The sequence below is a fragment of the Phyllostomus discolor genome, chromosome 1, assembly GCF_004126475.2.
Source record: "Phyllostomus discolor isolate MPI-MPIP mPhyDis1 chromosome 1, mPhyDis1.pri.v3, whole genome shotgun sequence".
Classification (NCBI taxonomy): Eukaryota; Metazoa; Chordata; class Mammalia; order Chiroptera; family Phyllostomidae; genus Phyllostomus; species Phyllostomus discolor.
In genome coordinates this window covers 188,157,140-188,178,510 of record NC_040903.2, presented here as the reverse complement: position 1 = coordinate 188,178,510, position 21,371 = coordinate 188,157,140, and the positions used below count along the sequence as shown (strand labels likewise).

General features: G+C 39.7%; 1 protein-coding gene across 1 annotated transcript in view; it reads right to left on the bottom strand.

Moving 5' to 3' along the window:
* The window catches only part of RHOJ (ras homolog family member J), a 78,810-nt gene extending 57,877 nt beyond the window's left edge, over positions 1-20,933 (bottom strand). The window contains exon 1 of the mRNA XM_028506393.2: positions 20,160-20,933. Within this exon, the coding sequence (XP_028362194.2) occupies positions 20,160-20,406 (247 nt within the window). The 5' untranslated portion in view covers positions 20,407-20,933. The remainder of the gene's footprint in view (positions 1-20,159) is intronic.
* Between the last annotated feature and the right edge of the window lie 438 nt (positions 20,934-21,371).

Genomic DNA, 21,371 nt, shown 5'->3' with positions numbered 1-21,371 from the left:
TATATTAGTAAAGAGATAGTTACCAAAGTGGTGAGTGCTTTTACAATATAGTAACCCCAGGAGATTTAGATAAGAAAGAATAGATTTGGCAGGAAACATAATAGTATTTTGGGATCATGATGTTTCCAAGGTTTCTGGTTTATAAATATTCTAAATCAAAAGGAAGGGAACTGATTTCTTCACCAGGGCATCATTCCTCAGTGGATATGTTTGGCAAATGGCCAGGAATGCCAGTTCGAAGCCTGCAAGAGTAGCTGTGGTTCCAGAGGCCAGTCATTTGTACTCAGTGGATGGAAATCTGTGGGGACAGGGAACTTTGCCCTTCTTCCCACATACCCAAGTTCACATACATTTTTTAGGGAAAAAAACTGAGAAAAATTATCTTACTTTAGTGGTTTATTTCATTTGTTCTAAACCCTTTCATGTTCAAATATGCAAGTGTGTGTATGTGTGTGTGTATTACATATCCAACAACTTTAGATCCAAACCACCACAAAGCTGGTATTACTGTTACTAATACCAATAAGACGTATCTCTTCTATAGCACATCTTTTATATTGAAGTGAAAAGATGGTTTGTAAATAATGCTGACAGTATTCAGATAATCTCTTTAGTTCTCTTTTATTCATTTGTCCAAAGAATTTGTAAGCACCTACAATGTGTCAAGCAGTGTATTGGGGATGCAGAGGCAAAGATAAACAATAGAACATGATCCCTTTTCCCAAGGGATCTGTGGAGCAGATAGAATTTTCATAACTGTGGGACTTGGAATAATAAAAGGGCATACAAGGTGCTATGTGCTTCACATTCAGTAAAGATTTGTTGCATAAATGGATGGATGAAGGAAACATAGAGGAGGAATCATCCAGTAGGGCATTTGGGGAAAGAGGGAAGGTTGTGAGAAGAAGATGGTGTTTATGCTGGGTCTTAAAGGAGGTCTGGGAGTTTTTCACGAGGACAAGGACGGTTGGACAAATGGTCGTACAATCACGGAAGCAGGAGTATGAGGACTACACCTGGTTCTTTTGGCCCAATCTCGGGATCACATGGGATGCTGATGGGGGATATGGCTGTGTTGTGAAGAGGAGTCACAACACAGAAAATGAAGGCATTTTAAGCCTTTCTAGAGATTTTAAACTCTGTTCTAGAAATGGTTGGGAGTCACAGAATGATTGAGTAGAGGATTGACATTCTTGGGCTTCTGTTTGGAAAGCCTCTCCAGTTGTGGTTTGGAGAATGAGTTGAAAGAGTGAAGACAAGCTTGTTAGGAGGTTCTCGCATAATCTAGGGAAGAGACAGTGAATAAACCAGTGACAGATAGAATGGAGAGTGATTTGGCCTATTAGCCAGTTGTTACTTTAGCTGTTCAGTAGAACTCTGCGTGTGCATTCAGGAACTGAGAACTTCGATGAATTTTCTAAGGGTTAGAAGCAAAAATCTCTCTCATGTTATTTCAGTTATTGACTATTACCCACTTTCAATGTGACTTCTATAAACAGAGATCACATTAACATTTTTACTTTTTTCTGTTCTCAATTATATTTTACAGCTTTTAACGTGGAGATATAATTAATATACCATATATTTCATCCATTTAAAGTGAACGATTTTTAAAAAAAGTGTACCATTCTATGATTTTCTTAAGTATAATCACAGAGTTGTACAACCATTACCACAATCAATTTTAGATTATTTTTTATCACTCTAAAAAGAAACATTGTACCCTTTAACATCACTCCCCACTTACCCCTTCCCCCAGCCCCGGACACCACCTGTCTGCTTTCTGTCTCTATGGGTTTGCCTATTCCAGACATTTCATATAAACAGAATCCTGCAATACATTGTCTTTTGTGACTGACTGTTGCCTTCGCTTTTGCTCATGATTACAGCCAGGGAGTTGGGAATGGGCTGAGGAGTGGAGAAATCCTTTGAGATTCTCTCCCTTCTGAAGACTATAGAGAAGGTACAGTTGCTTAGAGCTGTGTAAGAGGTCAGACAGAGAGAAATAAATACTTTTTCAGTAATGATGCCAGTTCTAAATTATCATAAAATATGTAATAATATTTCCATGCATCAAATGCTTGTTAGATGCTTTAGGTACATTAGCTTACTTATTGCTTATGACATACCCATGAAGTAGGTATTTAATTCTTTTGCAAGTGAGGCAACTCAGTATTTGGGAACAAGTGACTTATTTCATATCATACTTTGTATGAGCTCAAAAGCCATACTGTTGACTACAGAGAGAGAATACAAACCACCTTATTTTTTTTTATTCCCAGGTAACTTTTCTGTTTCTTTTTTGTGTACCACTCTTCATAATTTTCATATTTTCTTCAACCTGGAATAGTTTTCCTATCTTTTGGCTACTGGCCTCACCATTTAAATAACTAAGAAAACTCATGAAAACATCTCTTAATTCTTGGAGGGACCGAGAGATGGTAGATCCAAAAATCTTATAGCTTCCACATCCTATAGATAGGTTGGTGGTAAACTCTATTGTGAGAGTGTTTCCTGTTTAATCACGCAGCCAAATGGGTCACATTCACAACTTGAAAAGCATAGTTATTTTTAGAATTATTATAATAATAAAAATCATGTTTTATTTATCATTTTCTGTCAGTGTTGTACAAGAAACATGATAATCTGACTTAATGTTAAACCAACTATGGTTTGTTGCGTTAGGTTACAAACCGCCGTGGAGAGCAGCCCATGGGGCTCTGACCGTGAAGCGGCTGTGGGCTCTGCATCTGCCAAACTTCCTTAAATTGTTACGCAGTGAAGCGGCTCTAAGAAATAGACTGTTGGTTTTCCTTGTTGCCCACGTCCCAGGAACCCGATGTATCTTTCTCCCTTCTGATGTTGTCTGACTACTTCTTGAGATGATAGTGTAGCAAAGTGTAGGGAAATAGGACAGCTTTTCCTACCCTGAATTTAAGTTTAATAAGCGCTTGTGAAAATTAATCTTTTCCATAATCAAAAAGGATGAAAGTGTGCTCAGATAATCAAGAATGTACAAATTTACTGGAGGCAGGCAGTACTAATTCTCTGGCTGAAAATAATTTGATGAGACTCACAGTGTGGGAAGCTTTACCAAGAAAAATAAAATGTAGGTCTAGAAGGAATCCCAGGAAATTGTTTCATATCTCCCATTGCTTCAGGCACATTGGTGCCCTAACCACCCAAGTACCACGACTTTCTGTTCCCTTTAAAAAGAAATCCTTGTATACACACACTCCATAACCCTTATCTCATTTTAGTGTCTTATGAACCAAACCAACTAACAGCAGTCTATATTGGTTTAACCTGTGGACTTTTTGTGTTGTGTACTCATCAAACTGACCATAGTCAGGGCAAATACAGTCTCTGAGATGAGATGTTACAGAAGGACACAGAAGTTGGATCAAGTACCTCTCCCACATGAACAAAAGCAACAATAAAAGCAAAAGCCACTGACAGTTACTCAACACCGATGCATACGTTGACATTCTGGCTCCCTTCATCTTTGTATGTCCTTGAAGAAATAAGTTCCATTATATCCTCATTTTACAAATGAAGGAACTGTCGCTTAGAGAGTTTAAGTGAGGCCAAGAGGAAACTGCCACTGAAAGCAGAGCTGCATGTCTGATGTAGGTATATCGGACCCAAAGGATGTCCTTTTGACTATGTGTGTGCATCCTTCCCCTCCACGGCTGGGCAGCAATAGTTATAAGATAAAATTTTATAAAAGCATGACTAGTTCTTTGCCCACACAGCCAGGAAAAACGATAGTTCAAGTGTGGCATGTTATGAAGAAAGTCATTTTGATTTGTTTGACTAAGCAGTTAAAGTCACCCAGCAAGATGGTTGGGTTCACTGAACGATGAAACTGTTCAAGTTTTCTGTACTTATTTATAAGTATGCTCTGATATCTATTATAAAGGGCTCAAAAATCAGAGGGAAAAGATAGAGGTGAATACAAAACAATTGTTGGAATGAGGGAAGGACCAAGATGTAAAAATAACTAGAAAGTGAAAACATTATAGCTTTGTAAACTTCAGTCATTTACTCAAAAGCTATTTACTGGGTGCCAAGCATTCTTTTAAATGCCAGGGATACAGCCCTTCATCTTAGTAATCAGATGGTAAAGAAATGTGCTTTGTAAATGCATGCATATGTGTGTGCAGTATATTATGTGATGATAAATTCTACAGAAAATAAAGCAGGAAAAGTGGAAGTAGTTTATTATTACGCAGAATGATTGGGAAGACCTTGCTAATTAAGTGACATTGGAGTAGATTTGTGGAGTGAGCAGGCCAGTCATTTGGCTGTTGGGGACAGAGTGTCAGATTGTGGGATCAGCAAGAGCAAAATCTCTAAAAGGGAACTTAATTTTTAAAAATATTTTATTTATTTATTTTTAGAGAGAGGGGAAAAGAGAGTGAAAGAGAGTGAGAGAAACATCAATGTGTGGTGGCCTCTTGCTTGCCCCCTACTGGGGACCTGGCCCACAACCCAGGCATGTGCCCTGACTGGGAATCGAACCGGCAACCCTTTGGTTTGCAGGCTGATACTCAATCCACTGAGCCACACCAGCCCAGGCTGTTTTTGGCATCCTTTTAAAAATATTTTGGAGTATATGTTCTGGTTGTACTAAAAAATAGTTTGTATTTTTATTTTCCATTTTTTCTTTTGGATAGTTTTCAGGAAGAGGAGAAAATGGGATTTATGCAATTATGGTTACATCAGAAGTCCCAATGAAATATGATTACTTTTACAGAAGTAAATATAAAAATATTAAATTGATTTTCACAAACTCTCAATAAACATTTTAGAGTTGAGATGGCTTGAGAAGTGAAAGATTTCAGTATTTATGGGACTGGGGATGAAATTATTATAGGTTAATTATCTATCTTTTTTGGTAGCAAACATAACCCTCTCCTGGAAAGCTAGAGGCAACTTATATTGCTCACACAAAAATTTTTCTCCTCCCTCAACTTCCATCTATAGCTTAACATGTATAAATAATAATTGTATAAGCGATAAGAGTTAAGTGATGGTTGGATGCAATTGGGGGAAATGCTTTTTCTTGCTGGGGTTCAGGGACTGAGGAGGAACAAGGCTGGGAGTTAGCGACAGTCCCCCAGGGTATGGGATAAGGGTGACCATTCACTTCGGAAGTCAGAGAATGCTGGGAAAATCAGGAAAGAAGCAGACAAAATCTTCTAAACAACCAACTTCTCAATCTATCCCGGGAGGGACTAATTGAACTTATTAACTACTCTGAGTTTGGTATAAAGTAGGTCTGGATTTTCCACTGGGCAATAAATTGTTTGAGGTACATTACCAACAGTAAACAATAAAATTACAATTATGTCTTTAGAATAGAGTGTTTTAATATCCAAATGTTCTTCTTGTGAGTCTTTTTAAGGTAATAAAAATGGATTTACATGCTTGATTAGAAACAATTTCTCTGGTACTACAGCTGGATGATTTGGGCTGTGGAGACCCCCACACCCCTCCCCACATCTGCTGCTGAGCTAATGCCAACAGTTCTGAGTCATTCCCACCCATAAAAGGAACAAGCAGCCTGCATACACGAATTACAGTACACGAAGCCGAGACCTCTGGTTCTGAGCCCTGTTTCTGGCACTCATGAATCCATATTGCTTAGACACATGTGAAGGAACAAATAGGATTAACTGCATTCCTGGAGACGCAGTCCTGGACAAAGAGACTATGTTTGGTTTTTATGCCTTTGCTGTACCTTGTGGTTAATTACATCTTATGTCATTCTACACTTGTAGTGCCTTTATTAAATAAAGTGATTTATTACTAATAAAAAATAACATTTGATAGTGTTTTCTAGCACATGAAATACTTTCATGTACATTATAGAATTTGTAATTTCTTAGGGATGTTTGGCTAATACAGATTCACTACCCCGGGGAACCTCACATCATTGTTACCAAGAAGACAAGTTACTTCCTAGATACCTGGTTTCAGTGCAAACTTTCATGTTAGAGTTATAGTGATAGTAAATTTGCTCAGCAAGATATTTTTAGAGGTACTCAAGGTAGGGCAAAATCAAACTATAAGATGAAACTAGAAACTTTTAAAGAATGTTTATGGATAATACCACCTTCTCTTAAAAACAAGTGAAACACATTGAAGTCATTTCATAGGGATGAGGCTGAGCCCTAATCTGGAAGAGCAGAATTGCATAAGGGAAATACTCCAGGGATATATTAATATGCGCATACATCCTTCCTTCTCTCTCTCTCTCTCTCTCTCTCTCTCTCACACACACACACACACACACACACACACAATTTTCTAGGGATGTCTGGCTGTCTCCTGTTATGTGCCTGTGCTGACTCAGTGGAACAGGTCTCCAGGCAGCTCCTGCTTTTAAACAGCACCTCTTTTGGGGAGTGAGATGGGGTTACCTCGTCAGGGACCCCAGGAATAAGGTATTTCCTCTGCTGGTCTTCATCCCTACGATATAATAATCTTGTTTCTGAGACTTGATAGTAAAACAAGGGGAAAAAAGCAGAAATTTGGAGAGTAATAGATGAAGATCATTGTCTGTGCTGAAGGAAGGATCCTATTGGATTCTAGTGGCAAAAGTCTAAGGATTTGAGGCTCCTTGAAGAAGCACACATTAAAATTTTACTTAATTTTCCCTTTCCATAAATTTGATAGACATTGCTCAAGGGTAGACTTGCATTATTCCTTCTGAATCACTGATTAATTCACCAAGGAAGAAATATTAAGCCCTTCTTCATTCCTCTTACATCACAGTGTAATTTCCATAACTGAATTATTGTGATTCTCACATGTACCATTAAAATATTTCTTAAGTTTTTTCCTTAATAAAGGATGGTATTTAAATGGTATTAGCATTAAATTTGGCTGATTAGGAGCTGCATGTCAAGTTAATATACCACTGTCTGTCTTTTAGAAAAGCGACCTCCCTTTCATATAGAATTCACCAGATAAAGGTACCTCAGAGGGAGGTAAAACTCACGTTCACGCCAAAGTAAGTTTAGGACCCTTAAAAAAAAAGAAAGTGGAGAACGTGAAAAGACTAAGTAAGAACAAAAACAATTTTAGTGAGTTTCTTTCTTGAATATGTCATCTATCTTTCAATAGCAGATTTGCAATTTTAAGAACCACAAAAAGAAAAAATTGTTCATTAAATCTTCTGCAGTCACCATTTTCAATTACTTTGCTTAAAGGTTGTTGGTGCCCTTTTACAAAGAGATAGAAAATGTGAACAACTTCTGATGTACCAAATGGATCACTCTGTGGGCTGATTCTTCTCACCCTCGAACTGCTCCACTTGGTGCTCTTTTTCTCCAGGTTCTGAGTTAATTGCAGGGTTTGTGAAAGTAAGGAGACTTTGGCTGTGGAAGTGGACCTAAATGTCTCTGTCAACGGAACAGAAACCCCCTTCCTCATTCCACAGGCAAAGGCTTCTAAAATGTTAAAAGTAACTGACAGGGTAAAGGGTGGGAAAATGGAGGCAGTGAGGAGGTCAGACAGGAAATCTACAATGGACTTGCCGGCTCCTCCTTACAGTAAACACAAATAAAATGTATTCCCAGATGTTGTGTGGATCCTTTGGAGGCTACACATGGATTAATCTATTTTTCTGACCCCCTCCATATCCTCCCCACTACTGTAAGCTCTGACACTTGGATATCAGTGAACATTTTGGAAATGACTTGAGGATCCACGTGTATAAATAGACACAATGTGAAGTAATCTCCTTTACTGTGTAAATTCCTGTACTTAAGGTTAGTTGATAATATAGTGGGTCTAAAATAAATTAGGATCTCTTGTAGATACTTTGTTTATAGCTTGGCACCTAAGATTTCTTTCTGTGACCAGAAAAACCCACTGAGCTCTTGATTACACTGGACCTTCCCTTTCTGTGAAACTAGAATCGAATCTGTGATGATTGGTGAGGTTGCTAAGTAGGAGGTTTGGCTGATGTGCACAACTCTTAAGAAGCTTTTAATGTGTTAACTGGTAGGAAGTGAATGAAATATAAAAGTCAGTCAGAATGATATATCCTGCTATATCCTAAATCCTTGTAAGACTAGCTTATCTGTTACAGTGGCAGAGTGAGTATTTAGCACGATAAAACACAGTGATCTATGGTAACCACAGGGACCAGCATGTTTCCTGTAATACCAAAACATGTGTCAAGTTAAGAACACATTAATTTCCTAATAACAAGGGGGTAATAGATAAGATAGTGGTATTCAAAAAGATTATGTAGTCTAGACTTCCACATCCTGTTAGGACTGCACCTAACCATTCCTACAAAAAAAATTACAAAACTGCTGTGTGCTGGTTGTGGATTTGAAATATAACTTGTTTATGATTGACTTGAAGGGAATTAATGAGAAATTGCCCATTAAAACTGGGGAAAGAACAAGAAACATATTTAACAGGAGGTGGAAAGATTTGGATGTATTTATTATCTGAGAATGACAAGGATGGAAATTTCCTCACTCTTCAAATACATTAAGACCCATTATTCTAAGGATGATAATGAGGGTTTGTCCAGCCTTGTTGTACTTGAGACAGAAGAAGTGGCTTTGATTTTCAGCCTGATAGATTCAATTTACCTAAAAGGGAGGATGGTGTGGAGAGTTACTAGGACGGTAAATGAATTAAATGAGTAGAGTAAAACCTCTACGGCAAAGTTAGTGCTTTATATTGACACTTAATATTGAACATTAACTCTCTGTCTCTTTTGAAAAGTTTGGTTAAAACCTGTTACTGAAAACTTTTAAGCCTTTTATTTATCAACTTGAATTATTGCAAGTGTCACATGAATTTACTTTTAGTTGAGGAAAGCAGCATGTAGGACTCACAGTGCAAGCTAATCCAATATGAGCAGAGGGGAGAGAAAGCATAGCCATTTTTTCCCCTAATGACTCTTACTTTAAGTATTAAGTGCCCCATTATTAATATATATGAACATGTTCATTGAATTTCTTGCAAGCATACCAGTTGAAAGTTAGTCCACTTTCTAGTGAATGAATGGGTTGCAATTTGTAATCATCATTCATAATTCTTAAGAGGTTTATACCTAATATACATTAAGGAGATTACTGACTTCCTGTTTTTCCTCATTATTTGAAGAAAGTTACACAGTACGTGCTTTATGAATTTAAATTTTTCTTTTTTGCCTGTAGTATATGGTGGGAAGAGAAGCCTAGTTAAATCACTCAGTATTCACAAGTTTGAAATTTGTAAGTTTGTTTTTAGTAGTAACTTTTTAAAATTTTATTGTTGGTCAAGTACAGTTGTCTGCCTTTTCCTCCACCATTCCATGCCCCACCCCAGCCTTCCCCACCTCCCTCCCCTGATTCCACCCCTCTGGGTTTTGTCCATGTGTCCTTTATAGTTTTCCTGAAAACCCTTCCCCCTTCTCCCCTACCCCCATTATCCCCTCCCACCTCCCCTCTAGTTACTGCTAGTTTGTTCTTAATTTCAATGTTTCTGGTTATATTTTGCTTGCTTGTTTGTTTTGTTAATTAGGTTGCACTTAAGGTGAAACCATGCAGTATTTGTCTTTCACCACCTGGCTTGTTTCACTTAGCATAATGCTCTCCAGTTCCATCCATGCTGTTGCAAAGGGTAGGAGCTCCTTCTTTCTTTCTGCTTTATAGTATTCCATCGTGTAAATGTACCATAATTTTTTGGTGCATTCATTTACTGATGGGCACCTGAGTTGCTTCCAGCACTTGGCTATTATAAATTGTGCTGCTATGAACATTGGGGTGCATAGGTTCTTTTGGATTGGTGTTTCAGGGTTCTTAGACTATAATTGCAGCAGTGGAATTATTGCGTCCAAAGGCAATTCCATTTTTAGTTTTCTGAGAAAACTCCATAGTGTTTTCTATAGTGGCTGCACCAGCCTGCATTCCCACCAACAGTGCAGTAGGGTTCCCTTTTCTCCACATCCTCACCAACACTTGTGGTTTGTTGCTTTGTTTATAATGGCCTTTCTGACTGGTGTGAAGTGGTATCTCATTGTGGTTTTAATTTGCACCTCTCTGATGGCTAGTGATGTTGATCATCCTTTCATATGTTTCTGGACCCTTTGTATGTCCTCCTTGGAGAAATGTCTGTTCAGGTCTTTTGCCCATTTTTTAATTGTTTTTTTTTTTTTTTTTTTTTTTTTTTTGTCTTCCTGGAGTGGACTTGTGTGAGTTCTTTATATATTTTAGAGATCAAACCCTTGTTGAGATATCATTGGCAAATATGTTTTCCCATGCAGTTGGTTCTCTTTTTCATTTTAATGCTATTTTCCTTAGCCATGCAGAAGCTTTTTAATTTGATGAGGCTCCATTTGTTTATTCTTTCCTTTATGTCTCTTTCTCTATGGGACATATTGGTGAAAATATTGCTGCATGGAATATCTGAGATTTTCCTGATGATGTTCTTCTCTAGGACGTTTATGGTGTCATGACTTATATAAAATTTGGAAATTTTGGAGGCAAAACCTTTTGGGATTTTTTTCCTAGAAAAATGAAATGGTTTTATCTGTTGTAAACAAAGCTGATACAGTATTTCTGAATGTATGTTCATGATGCTTAGGATATGGGAGGGTCAAATTCAACATAGAAAATTATCCTCACATTTCACACAGGGTGCTTAACTTTAGTATAGTGCAGTGGCTAAGACTCTGAGATGCTTGGATGTTCTTCATTTGCTCATTCGTTCATTCATTCATTCATTCATTCATTTATCCAGTAGACATTTCTGGGTGTCTGTTGTGGCTCTTTCCCAGGCATTGGGGATGTATGGTAACTGAGACAGAAAGAACTTTACCTTCATGAAGTATACATTCTAGGGAAAGACAAGCAATGGGCAATTAAATAAATAAGATAATAACTGCAGAGGAAATAAGCAGGTTTTGAAAGGGAGCCCAGTTTAATCAGGGTGATCTGGCCGCACTGAGGAGATAACATCTGAACCAGATAGAGTCGAATGTCACTTCTGCCACTTGGCCACGTGATGGGTGACAGGTTACCTCTCTGAGCTTCAGTTTCTTGTCTGTAAAGTGAAGATACTACCTGGAGATAATGTGAGGCACAAGAAAGACAGCAACAGTAACATGGGGCTTGACACATTAAATAATTAGCTAATTACTATTTTTACTTATAAAATGTAAATATCACTGCAGTTTTGTCCAATTTTCTAATTTGTTTGAAAACAGATGGAGAGACTCCAAAGGAGGGTGTGGTCCCCACTAGCAAGGGTGATTGTCGATTGGTTGTCCAGATAAGGGTGCCTGAGTCCCAGTTACGAAATTTCTGCTTCTTCCACAATTTACATGCTATCTCTTTCAGGAACCAGATTCTAGTCCAAGTACAAACTTTTTGGACTCTGAGAAACTGAATTTTAGGAGACTTTCCATTTTTTTGTTTTTTTTTTCTCCTTTTCCCCAAAGCATGAAGAACAGAGGGATTTGCAGAAGGGGAACAGATGTTTTTGTTCATTTCACAATCATAGAGCTGGATGGATACAGAAGAACAATAACAGGGTCCAAGACAGAGATGTACCAAACCACCCCAAGGATTCCAGGCTCTTTCCTGTTTTTAAAGACTCCTTTGCTTCAGAGAGTAGGTGTTCTCTGATTTCCTCCAGTGACCCCTCTGGAGGTCTCACAATCTTGCTGATTATTGTTATACAGACGGCAGGGTCAGCCAACAGCCATTCATACTTAACGAAGCTTTGCTAATCATGACTTTTCTCCCAGCAGCGCGTGCTTGGTGCACCCTCGTTTGCCTGCTGCTGTAGTTTGCAGTTCCTACTTATCTCTCTGCTGCATCTCCAAGGCTTCTCTCTCCTACTGACACCAGCCTTCTCCCAACACTCTCTCGTTCTCAGCATCGTACGTTCTCTTTCTTCCAGGGTCTCCCTATATCCCAGCCATGGGCACAGACCTTATTGCCAAGCACTCTGGTTCCTCATGGAGGTATCTGCTGGCTGTTTTTGAGCAGCTCTGAAGGCCTCTTCCAGTTTTACAATTTCTCCTGTTAGAAACTACCAAGTCAGGAAATGATATGTATGTATTTTAAATTGCTTTTTACTGATTGATGATTGATTATAGAATTGTTCCTCTTAACTTGACTTATAGGCACTGTTACAGCACAAAGAAGGGCTTTCTGAATTTGCTAAATTACATTAGATCAAACTATGTGAACTTACAGTATCCAAATGGTTTTGAACTATAACATGGGAGTTTCATCTAGTCAGAAATGCCTAAGGTGCTTGTAGAAATGTACTTACAGCTCTTTTTCTTAATGGGCCTAGTATATCAGCCCTGGCGTGGAGCAAAGAATCTGTATTTTTAACAAGCAAGTGTTTCTGATGACTGGAAAACTCAAGAAATACAGGCATGCCATTTGTAGTTTAGTAAACGCCTAACTACATATGGCGCTTCGGGCAGTTTATGTTGTTTATGTGGGTCTATTGTGTTTCACGTAAAATCTGTAAAACTCTGTTCTCTCTTTGGGCATATAGTTAACCTCTCTTAAAATTATGCGTGGCCTAGGGTCTAACTTCTCTCCATTGAAATGTGAACAGAACTGGTGTATGCTGCTTGTGGACCTGGCCCACCCACTGCCCCGTGCTGTCTCTGCTTCATAATCTTTCACCTTCTGCTGTCTGCACACAGGGCACTACAGAGTCCCAGGCAAGGGCAGAGTCACAAGATGGAAAAAACTGATCTATGAATGACCACTTGGAACAAACCATCTCACCAATATGAATCTTCCTCAGGTTTGTCATATGGCAAGAAATAGAATTCTTTTTTTTTCTACTTTATTTTTTTTATTGTTCATTCTATTACAGTTGTCCCATTTTTTTCCTTTTGCCCCAGTCCACCCACTACTCCCATAGTCAATCCCCTCTCTGTTGTCCATGTCCCTGAGTCATTCATACATGTTCTTTGACTAATCCCTTCCCTTCCTTTCACCATCCCCCCCCCCCCCCCCCCCCCCCCCGCCGTGGCTGTCAGTTTATTCCATGTTCCACGTCAGGTTCTAAGAAATAGAATTCTAATAGATTAAATCACTGTGTATTTAAATCTGTTTGTTACAACATCCTATCCTATTTGGTGAGCTGCCATCATTTAAAAAACCTTAAAAAAGTTTTGGCTTAACCATTAAGTGGTAGGTGGTAAAAAAAAAGCACACAAAAAACAGAACAGGCTGGGAAGGTAGAGATCTAAGTTATGCTGTGGAGAAATGTTCTGCAAAACTGCTGTCTGTGAAACCTAGAAGGTGAACCTAGCTCCTACAGAGTCTATTGTACTCAAAGCAAAGACTGGGAAATGCCAGTATTATTACTGAGTTTAGCCAGGTGTTAAAGGAAAGAGCTGAATTTGTTGTTTTTAAAACAGGGGTTGGTAGAACACATATTAGTGGCCTTTCAGAGTTAGAAAGTTGATTTTTGGATCCCACAAATAGGAGATACAATTAAGAAAAGATTTGTGCAACAAATGTTCATTTCCCCATTTAAACTGGAGACTCATCTCTGTGTCAAAGATGAGATCCAGCTTATCATCCTCCCATCTAAGCCTACTGCTTCCTGTGGGCTCCAGGTAGCTATTGTTGATTTGGCTAGAGGAAGCAGACAAATGAAACTTGTTTAAGAAACATGTGTATGAAAGACACTTCAGTTTTGGGTGTGGTTCCTGACACAAGGAACTTACCATAAGCCCCCAATGTTTTAGAGAGAGTTGTATTTCTAAAGAAGTTTCAAGCTTGGACTAAATGTGCTTATGACTATAGTAAAAAAACCACTTGAGCCCCCAAATTGCACAAGTAAGAGATGGGCTCTGAAGTTGTGCAGCCCCCGAGGAATACATACCCTCAAAGGCCTAATTCAGATGTCAGTCCTAGAGCATAATGGATGAGGAAGGAAAGCCTCCCAGAGAGCCTCACCAGGGAAAGTCAACCATGACAGATGAAGGGATTCCTCCCAGAGCACAGCAGTAGGATTAATTCAAGAAACTTCCCCCACTGCCAGGGAAGAGATCTTCCCTGGGGTTGCCACCAGGAGCCTGTTATTGCCAGGTGTCTCATTCTTCCCTGCCCTGAAAGGGGGGTTGAGTATTTTGGTTATCCCATCCCCATTCTATTGATGTCCAAGAGGTGATGGTGCATATAGGGTGGATAATTAGTCTTCTATTGGACCATAAGGAGCCACATCTCCATTGAATGGAAAGGACAACGTGTCACCTGCAGATGCTAGACTTTGACCTGCTTCAGTGACAGAATGGGACCCTGCACAGTTCCTCTTAGGGAAAAGGTGAATTTGTTTTACATGTGGGAAAAAAGTGCACAAGGATATTGGTGGTTGGAGAGTCTGACGCAGACAGAGATGGCTGTTTTCCATCAAAATCCATTCTTCTCTCTTTTGGCCACGTAGGTGGGCTTTTTCTCCAGCCTCACTTGGGTGTGGTGTGGCCTTGTCACTAAGTTATTGCCTGTGGAGCGTGACTAGAAATGACGTCTGTCACTTCCAGACCTAGCCCATAAAACTTTCCACTCAAATTTCTCCATTTTCTTTCTCATTAGTCTGGTCGAATGCAGATAACTGAGATCCTGGGGGACGGCAGGGCCATAAGGTGGAGGGAGCCCACATCCCTAAATGACCACGTGGAAGAAAGCAGCCTTGCTGACTGGAATGGCTGCCCAGGACCCTAACATTCGCAAGGAACACCCTGCCATGGTGTTAATCCCTCACACATTCGCGTGTATGCATTACAGCAAGTTGGTTTACCCCGGCCAACACTGGTTTTGTGATTAATGTTATTAGCTAAAACCTATACACTGCTTAACTGTTTGTTACTATTTCACTACCTTCACTTCCTCCATTACTAGGTACCTAACCTTGGGAGAATTGGAAAATATCTTTGTGCCTCAATTTCCTCATTAGTGAAATTTGGAAAATAATAGCACCTCATAGGATCATCACGAGGAGGCAATGAACTGATACATGAAAATATAAATGGCCTGAAAGCCTGTGGAGGCATATAGCTGTTATCGTTGTTTTTAACACACATTTTTGTGGCATTTGAGTGTCGTAACTAATACTACCTCATAATGAAATTGGGACTGAATAACACCCTACATAAAAGCTGTATTGTGAACCAAGACAAAATGCTGAGTGAATTCACACATGAATCAGCTCTTTTTGTTTCATGAAGATTGAACACATCCAAAAAGTTCGGAGTATTCAGCAATGACGCCAGCCCACTCTATGACTCACAGATGGTCCCTACTGAATTCGTGATGGGATTTATCCTGTGTTACACCCAGAAAATTAACTGTTTGGATTCTGTGAACTAACCCAAAGGGTGGCATGGTTTTTTGTTTGTGGTAAGGTAGATTTTCCACCTTATCAGAACCTGTGCCCGTATACAGAGGGTAGGGTGTCCATACATCCTTGTGATCTTGTGCTCATGATAGATGAGGGAGACGGTTTCTGCTGCATTTTCTTCCCTGTCCTTTCCTAAGAGGCCTTATGTGTGTTGTCCACCTTCATGCTGCTTTTGTAGACCAGGCCACCTCTATCCAAAAACAGACACCCACTGTACTGAATGCTCTCTGAGCCAAATTTGCTGTTTGACTCACAAGAAGAGAAAGAGATGGCAGATTTTGAGAAAGCTATCGCACAAATAAAATACTGTTTACCTGAAGCCCAACCTAAATGGGCAGTTAAGTAGTAAAATTTATGAAGCATTTCCTAGCCCAGACAGTGAAAGGAGCCAGGCCCCATGGAACTCAAAGCCTTGGTCACCAGGAGCCTGTCCCCTGCAGCCCGAATTGGTTGGAGTCCTTGGTTTGTGGCCAGCTGCCGCTGGGATGCAGGAGGGTTATGGACTGCAGGTGCAGTTTCTAACCTGGGAGAGCATTCTCTTTTTTTCTTCCTTTTTACATCTAAGAGAAGCAGGTCACAACTCCCCACCTCTGCAGTATACTTTTGCTTTCTGAGTTTACTTTCTACCCCTGGAGTCTCTGCACTCAGTTGCTCTCACACGCAGTGCAGTGTAGACTGTGGAAAAAACTCCGTGTCATTCCTGCCACTATACCTTTGATGTCGTCTCTAAGAGTCCAGAGAAATCATTAGACACACACCACACTGCCTCAAAAAAGAGATCTGGAGGGTTGGGTCTCTGTGAGTCTGGGTTTTATGCATTACTGCATTTAGAAGGGACAGAGTGAATGATTCTCCGGCCCATTCTTTTCTCCTCTTTCACAAACTTCTTTTATATTTTTGTCTCAAGTTAAAATCCCTGTACTCTATTTCACAGTCCCAAGAGAGGTGTTTTGGCTTTCCTTTTGTCTTATGAAAAAAAAAAATGAACCTCACCCATTCTTCAGAAACTCTCAGGTGTCTTTAGACAGAACAATAGAAACTGCTGAGTAAATATTCATGAATGGGCAGGACTATGTCACAACCCGTTATAGGTCTGGAGCTTTGTTTTTATTTATTTTTTATTCTTTTATATTATTTTTTCCCCATGTGAATTGGACTCTCTCTCTGCTCTGGCCATTATGGTTGTGATCGAGTCTACCTTGGACCAATCACCATTTAATTAGGTGGCAAAAGTTAGAATTGCCTTTAACCTCTCTGTAAAACTTCTTTTTGTATCACTCAGTTGACAGAGCAACTAGATTCCGCACCCCTCCTTCCATGAATTGTGTTAATTTCCTGCATAGGCAGCCTAAGCTTGGAAGTAGTGACTTTACATGATATCCCACACACAGGTGGTCTCAACAACCTCTAGGAGGGATGGGTGATAGAAGGAAGAACTGAGAACAAAATCAGCTCTAATTCTGAGGGTGATGGAAACGGTGCAGGAGGTACATCTTGCCCAGGCCTCACCTGAGTGGGATTATTTCACACACCCATACACCTAAACATATAAACCATGGACATAGTCTAACTTAACATGCAGTCCAGCTAAGCTCAAAATGGAAGTTCTATCCTTTTGTTGTCATGTTGCATGAAATATTAATTGACAGTACTTTCTCAGTGAAGGGTCTTCAGCAAAACTCAAAGCTAAAGATAGGGTGAAGATAGGATGGAGAAGGAATGCAGTGGTTCCATGGTAGGCTGTGAAAACTCTAGCGGCTATTAGGGCATCTTCAGTCTTCCTGGAGAGGAGGACACAGGGCACAGAGATATTTCTTAGGTGCACTTGTAAAAAGCATAAGTGGCCCTTTCCACCATCATCCTGCTGCCCCTCATTTTAGTCCTAGCCCTTAGTTAAACTTGGGGCTGCTCTGGAAGATGCTCTTCATATAAGAACTTAAGTGTTTGAGTATGCCACCCCAAATTTAGGCGGGCTTTTGGATGTGTGGAGGAATTTGAATACATCTCATTTGTTACCAAATGAAATTTACACATTTAGAGTTACATGTTTGATAGATTTGATATTGGCCACTTAGGTCAAGAAATTCAATGATGTATTACAATTCCAACAGAGAGAAAATAATTATTTAATATGTGAACAAAGTAGATAAAAAATATAATACATGTATTAATTATTTTCATATGCTCATTCCTAGAGAGGTATCGATTAGACTAGCAATTTGTTCATTTATTCATCAGAAGTTTTTATGGACCAGGAAGTGTCTCAACACTGCAGGGCTGAAGATGATTAAAAATACTAATCCATTTATTCACTACTATCTGTGTATTGAGAGTCTATGTTGGAGTCTGTTTTAGAAGGTGGGGATAGAACAGTGAATAAGACAGAGTCCTTGCCCTTACGGAATTTACATTTTTGTGTGGATAAAAGTGGTAAGAAAATAAATAGAAACATAATGTCAGGTAGTGTGAAACCTTATGCCTCTCTTTAGCTTGAACTGCAATTTTCTAAAGACTCAGTAAACCAGTTGCATGCAGCTTGTCATCTCAGAATAGTCTGGTAGGACTCAGGTACTGGACACTTGTTGCTTCTCCACATGGAGAAGACAGCATTTGATTTTTTATAATTAGTTATAGATCTCACACGACTGTGTAGAAATTTGGCTCATATGTTTAGAGGATGGCTGTAAAAGGAGCTAGAGTCTTTGTGATGGAGGAGATCCCTTCACTGATGGAAATGTTCACTTCATTACTATTCTAGTTGTATGTGGCTCATGTCTTCATTTCCCCTGTAGTCTAAGTGAAAGCACATGAAAAGATCACACACTTAAAAAGGTGCAAGGTTGAAGCAATGATGCTTGGCAAAGCCTACTGTGTGCAAATTATTGCTTTGGGTGTAGTGACTGTGATTTCTTGAGAGCTAAAATCGAGTAGCCGAAATCTATAAGAAGCTCTGATGCTCGTAAAAATAAGGATGCACACAATTGAAATATAACACAATTTGACCCCAATGGTGGTGGATTTCTAATTTTTTTTAATAGGCTGACTTTTCCTATAAAGTTGGTTTTATTCTCTTTGTGACATTATACTGTAATTGGTTTGCCCAGTAGATGGGGATGGGATACGTAATTTTCAGAAGCACTTGAAACCTCTCCCTTTAGTAGATTTGGGGTTCCATCTTTCATCTAAAAGGTTTTGGAATTAGGTACCACCCAATTTTCCCTTTTTGGCAGAAAGAGGGTGTAGAGTAAATAACCTTTGCTAAAACGTTACAGGTCAACTGTCCTAGTAACCTTCTTTAATTGCAGACCCCCTAATTTCATATTTCATTTTTTTTCCCTCAAAGTGAAAGCTTACCTGTTCTTTTCTTTATTCTGTTCTCATTAGAATATTCTTCTCTGGGCACAGTCATTATATTTTTAGAAAAGCATAAAGGAGCCAGTATTCAAGTCCGCTCTTAATTTCTACAAATACAGAAAAGCCTGCTGGGAAATGGATAATGTGGTTCTCTCCTTGTCTGCTATGTAATATTGCCGTAAATCATGTAAATGGGGGAGGAGGTGGGGGCTTAGGTGATTGTTTAGCTCTGGGAAAGAAGCTACTTCCTGCAGAAAGAGGATTTCAAATGGCCACATACCAAAGCTAACACATGCACAGGTTTCCTGTGGGCCATTTCCCCGTGGGCCATTTCCCCGTGGGCCATTTCCCCTTTGCTGAATCTGACCCAAAGCCAAGGTGAAGGAAATTTTCCTCTTACAAAACCTCCGATCTCTATGGATTGAAACTGATCACCAAGCTGATCACTATGTTAAAGAAAGTTATAAAATCTAGGCTATTGTAAATTTCTGAAGAATTTCACGAACTTACTTTTAAGAAATTTAATAAGGTTTGTTTTGGAAATTAAGAGAAAAAGGAAGAGTAAAATGGACAAGTTTAGATAAGGTATTACACTGATAAACTATCATACTATAAACTTTTGAACACTTAAAAATATATATATACCTGAAAGAATTAAATTATGACTATGGTATGTCAACTGTCATACTTTAAAATATTTCATCCCAAATTTTATCTTTTGGGGACATACTTTAAAATGTTTCCAACTTAATTTTTATCTTTATTTTTACTTTTTAAAACCTATCAATTAAAGTTTTTTCCTTCAAGATACAGATTGCCTAGTAGATATTTAAACTCTTTTAATTCTTTCCTCCTGCCCACAACTCCAAGGAAATTAAAGTACAGTGGTACAGAACTGATTGTTATAGAAAAATAAAAGTTCAAATGCTTATTAATTATAGCATTTTCATTTATGAATGGCATGAGATGAGTATAGGGAAGTGGCGGCAAGAACACGTCTTTCACCAGCTGTGTGATTAGTGGAAGTGTTCTTTTTTCTGTAAAAAACAACTGTGATGGATTACACTGCATTTTAAAATGTTCACAATATAAAGTTGATAGATCTCAGGCATATGTTGTGTTAAATCTCTGGCCTTAAAGCCTAGAGGACATTTCAGGGTATTTCCCCAGTATTATTCATTTGTTTTAAGGGGGTGGAAAAAGTGTTACATTACAGATTGATGTACAAATTTTTCTCATAATAACTACAGGGAAGTCCTTGATTGCATGTTAAGCTAAGCTACCTGGGTCTTGCCAGGCCTGTACCCGATACTGACATTAGAGAGCAGCCAGGCCCCCGTGCAGTTGGGATGTCGCCTCCTGCATCACTCCCCCCGCGCGCACAGACAGGTCTTCACCTTTCTTACCTGCATAGTGATCAAACACGGTGGGCACATACTCCTCTGGGAAGGCGTCATTGGCATAGCTCATCAGCAGGCAGGTTTTTCCCACAGCGCCGTCCCCGACCACCACACACTTCAACATCTTCTTCTCCTCGCTGCCACCGCAGCTGCAGCTGCTGTCATTTCCCTCCTTGCAGTTCATTCTTGCGGCTCCAGCTGCTGTGGCTGTGCTGCTGCTGTTGCTGAGTCTCCTGCTTCTCCCAAAGCCCATGAAACGCTGGGAAGCCAGAGCCAGGCTGAGATCACTTTGCCTTACTTTGGGTACCTGGGACCATACAGACTTGTCCGAGGCAGCTGGCACGTGCCCTCTCACTTCCCATGCTGGTGAAGAAAGGTAACACACACTTGGGAGAATTATTAAAAGGGTCTGTTATGTTTCCCTATCAGATTGAGTTCAGAAACCCTCATTTTCACTGAGTTCTAGAGGCTTCCTGGAAGTCTGGAAATTTCAACAGCCTGAGGGTTTCACTCCGCTCTCCCCCTCTCCAGCCTGGCTGAAGACACGGTGGAATTTTGCTGAATCTTCCCCATTTTCCACTTCACATCTAACATGGAGGGAAGCTGGGCTTTTTAATGGAGTTTTCCCCTTGCTTCCTCCAGCTTGCCGAGTGTCAGGAAATCATGGGTTTCCTGCTGCATTCCATATTAGGATCAGTGGGCTGGGGAAGGCTGCAACAATGGGAGCTCTGTGTGTGTGTGTTTGTACTTCTGGGGAACGCTGCCAGGACATGGAGTGGGAAAACACTAGGGGTCCCGCTGCAGACTCAAGCTGTCAGACTTCCTGTTTCGTCCACTACTGGGAGGCTGTTTGCCTGTGGCTGGCTGGGAAGAGGCTGACGAAAGGATGGAAACTGGGGAGGACTGTCTGCCACAGAGAAGGGGAATGGTTTAAGTGAGCAGGGAGAACCACACCAGCCGGGCAGGATAACACGTGACATCATTCCTCACTCAGTCACCAGTTAAAAGCTCTGTAAATTAAAAATGGAGAGTTCTTCATGTACTTGAATGAGAAAACTTAAGCAATTCCTCCCGGCAATAAAGAAACAAACCCCTCCCACAGTTACATTGTTTCAAAGGGAAACATACATCATAGGTGTAGTATGTGTGATCAGGTTTATAAGTTGCCACAGTTGAGTGCAATGCTCAAACAAATGTGTATTCCAGACACAAACATTT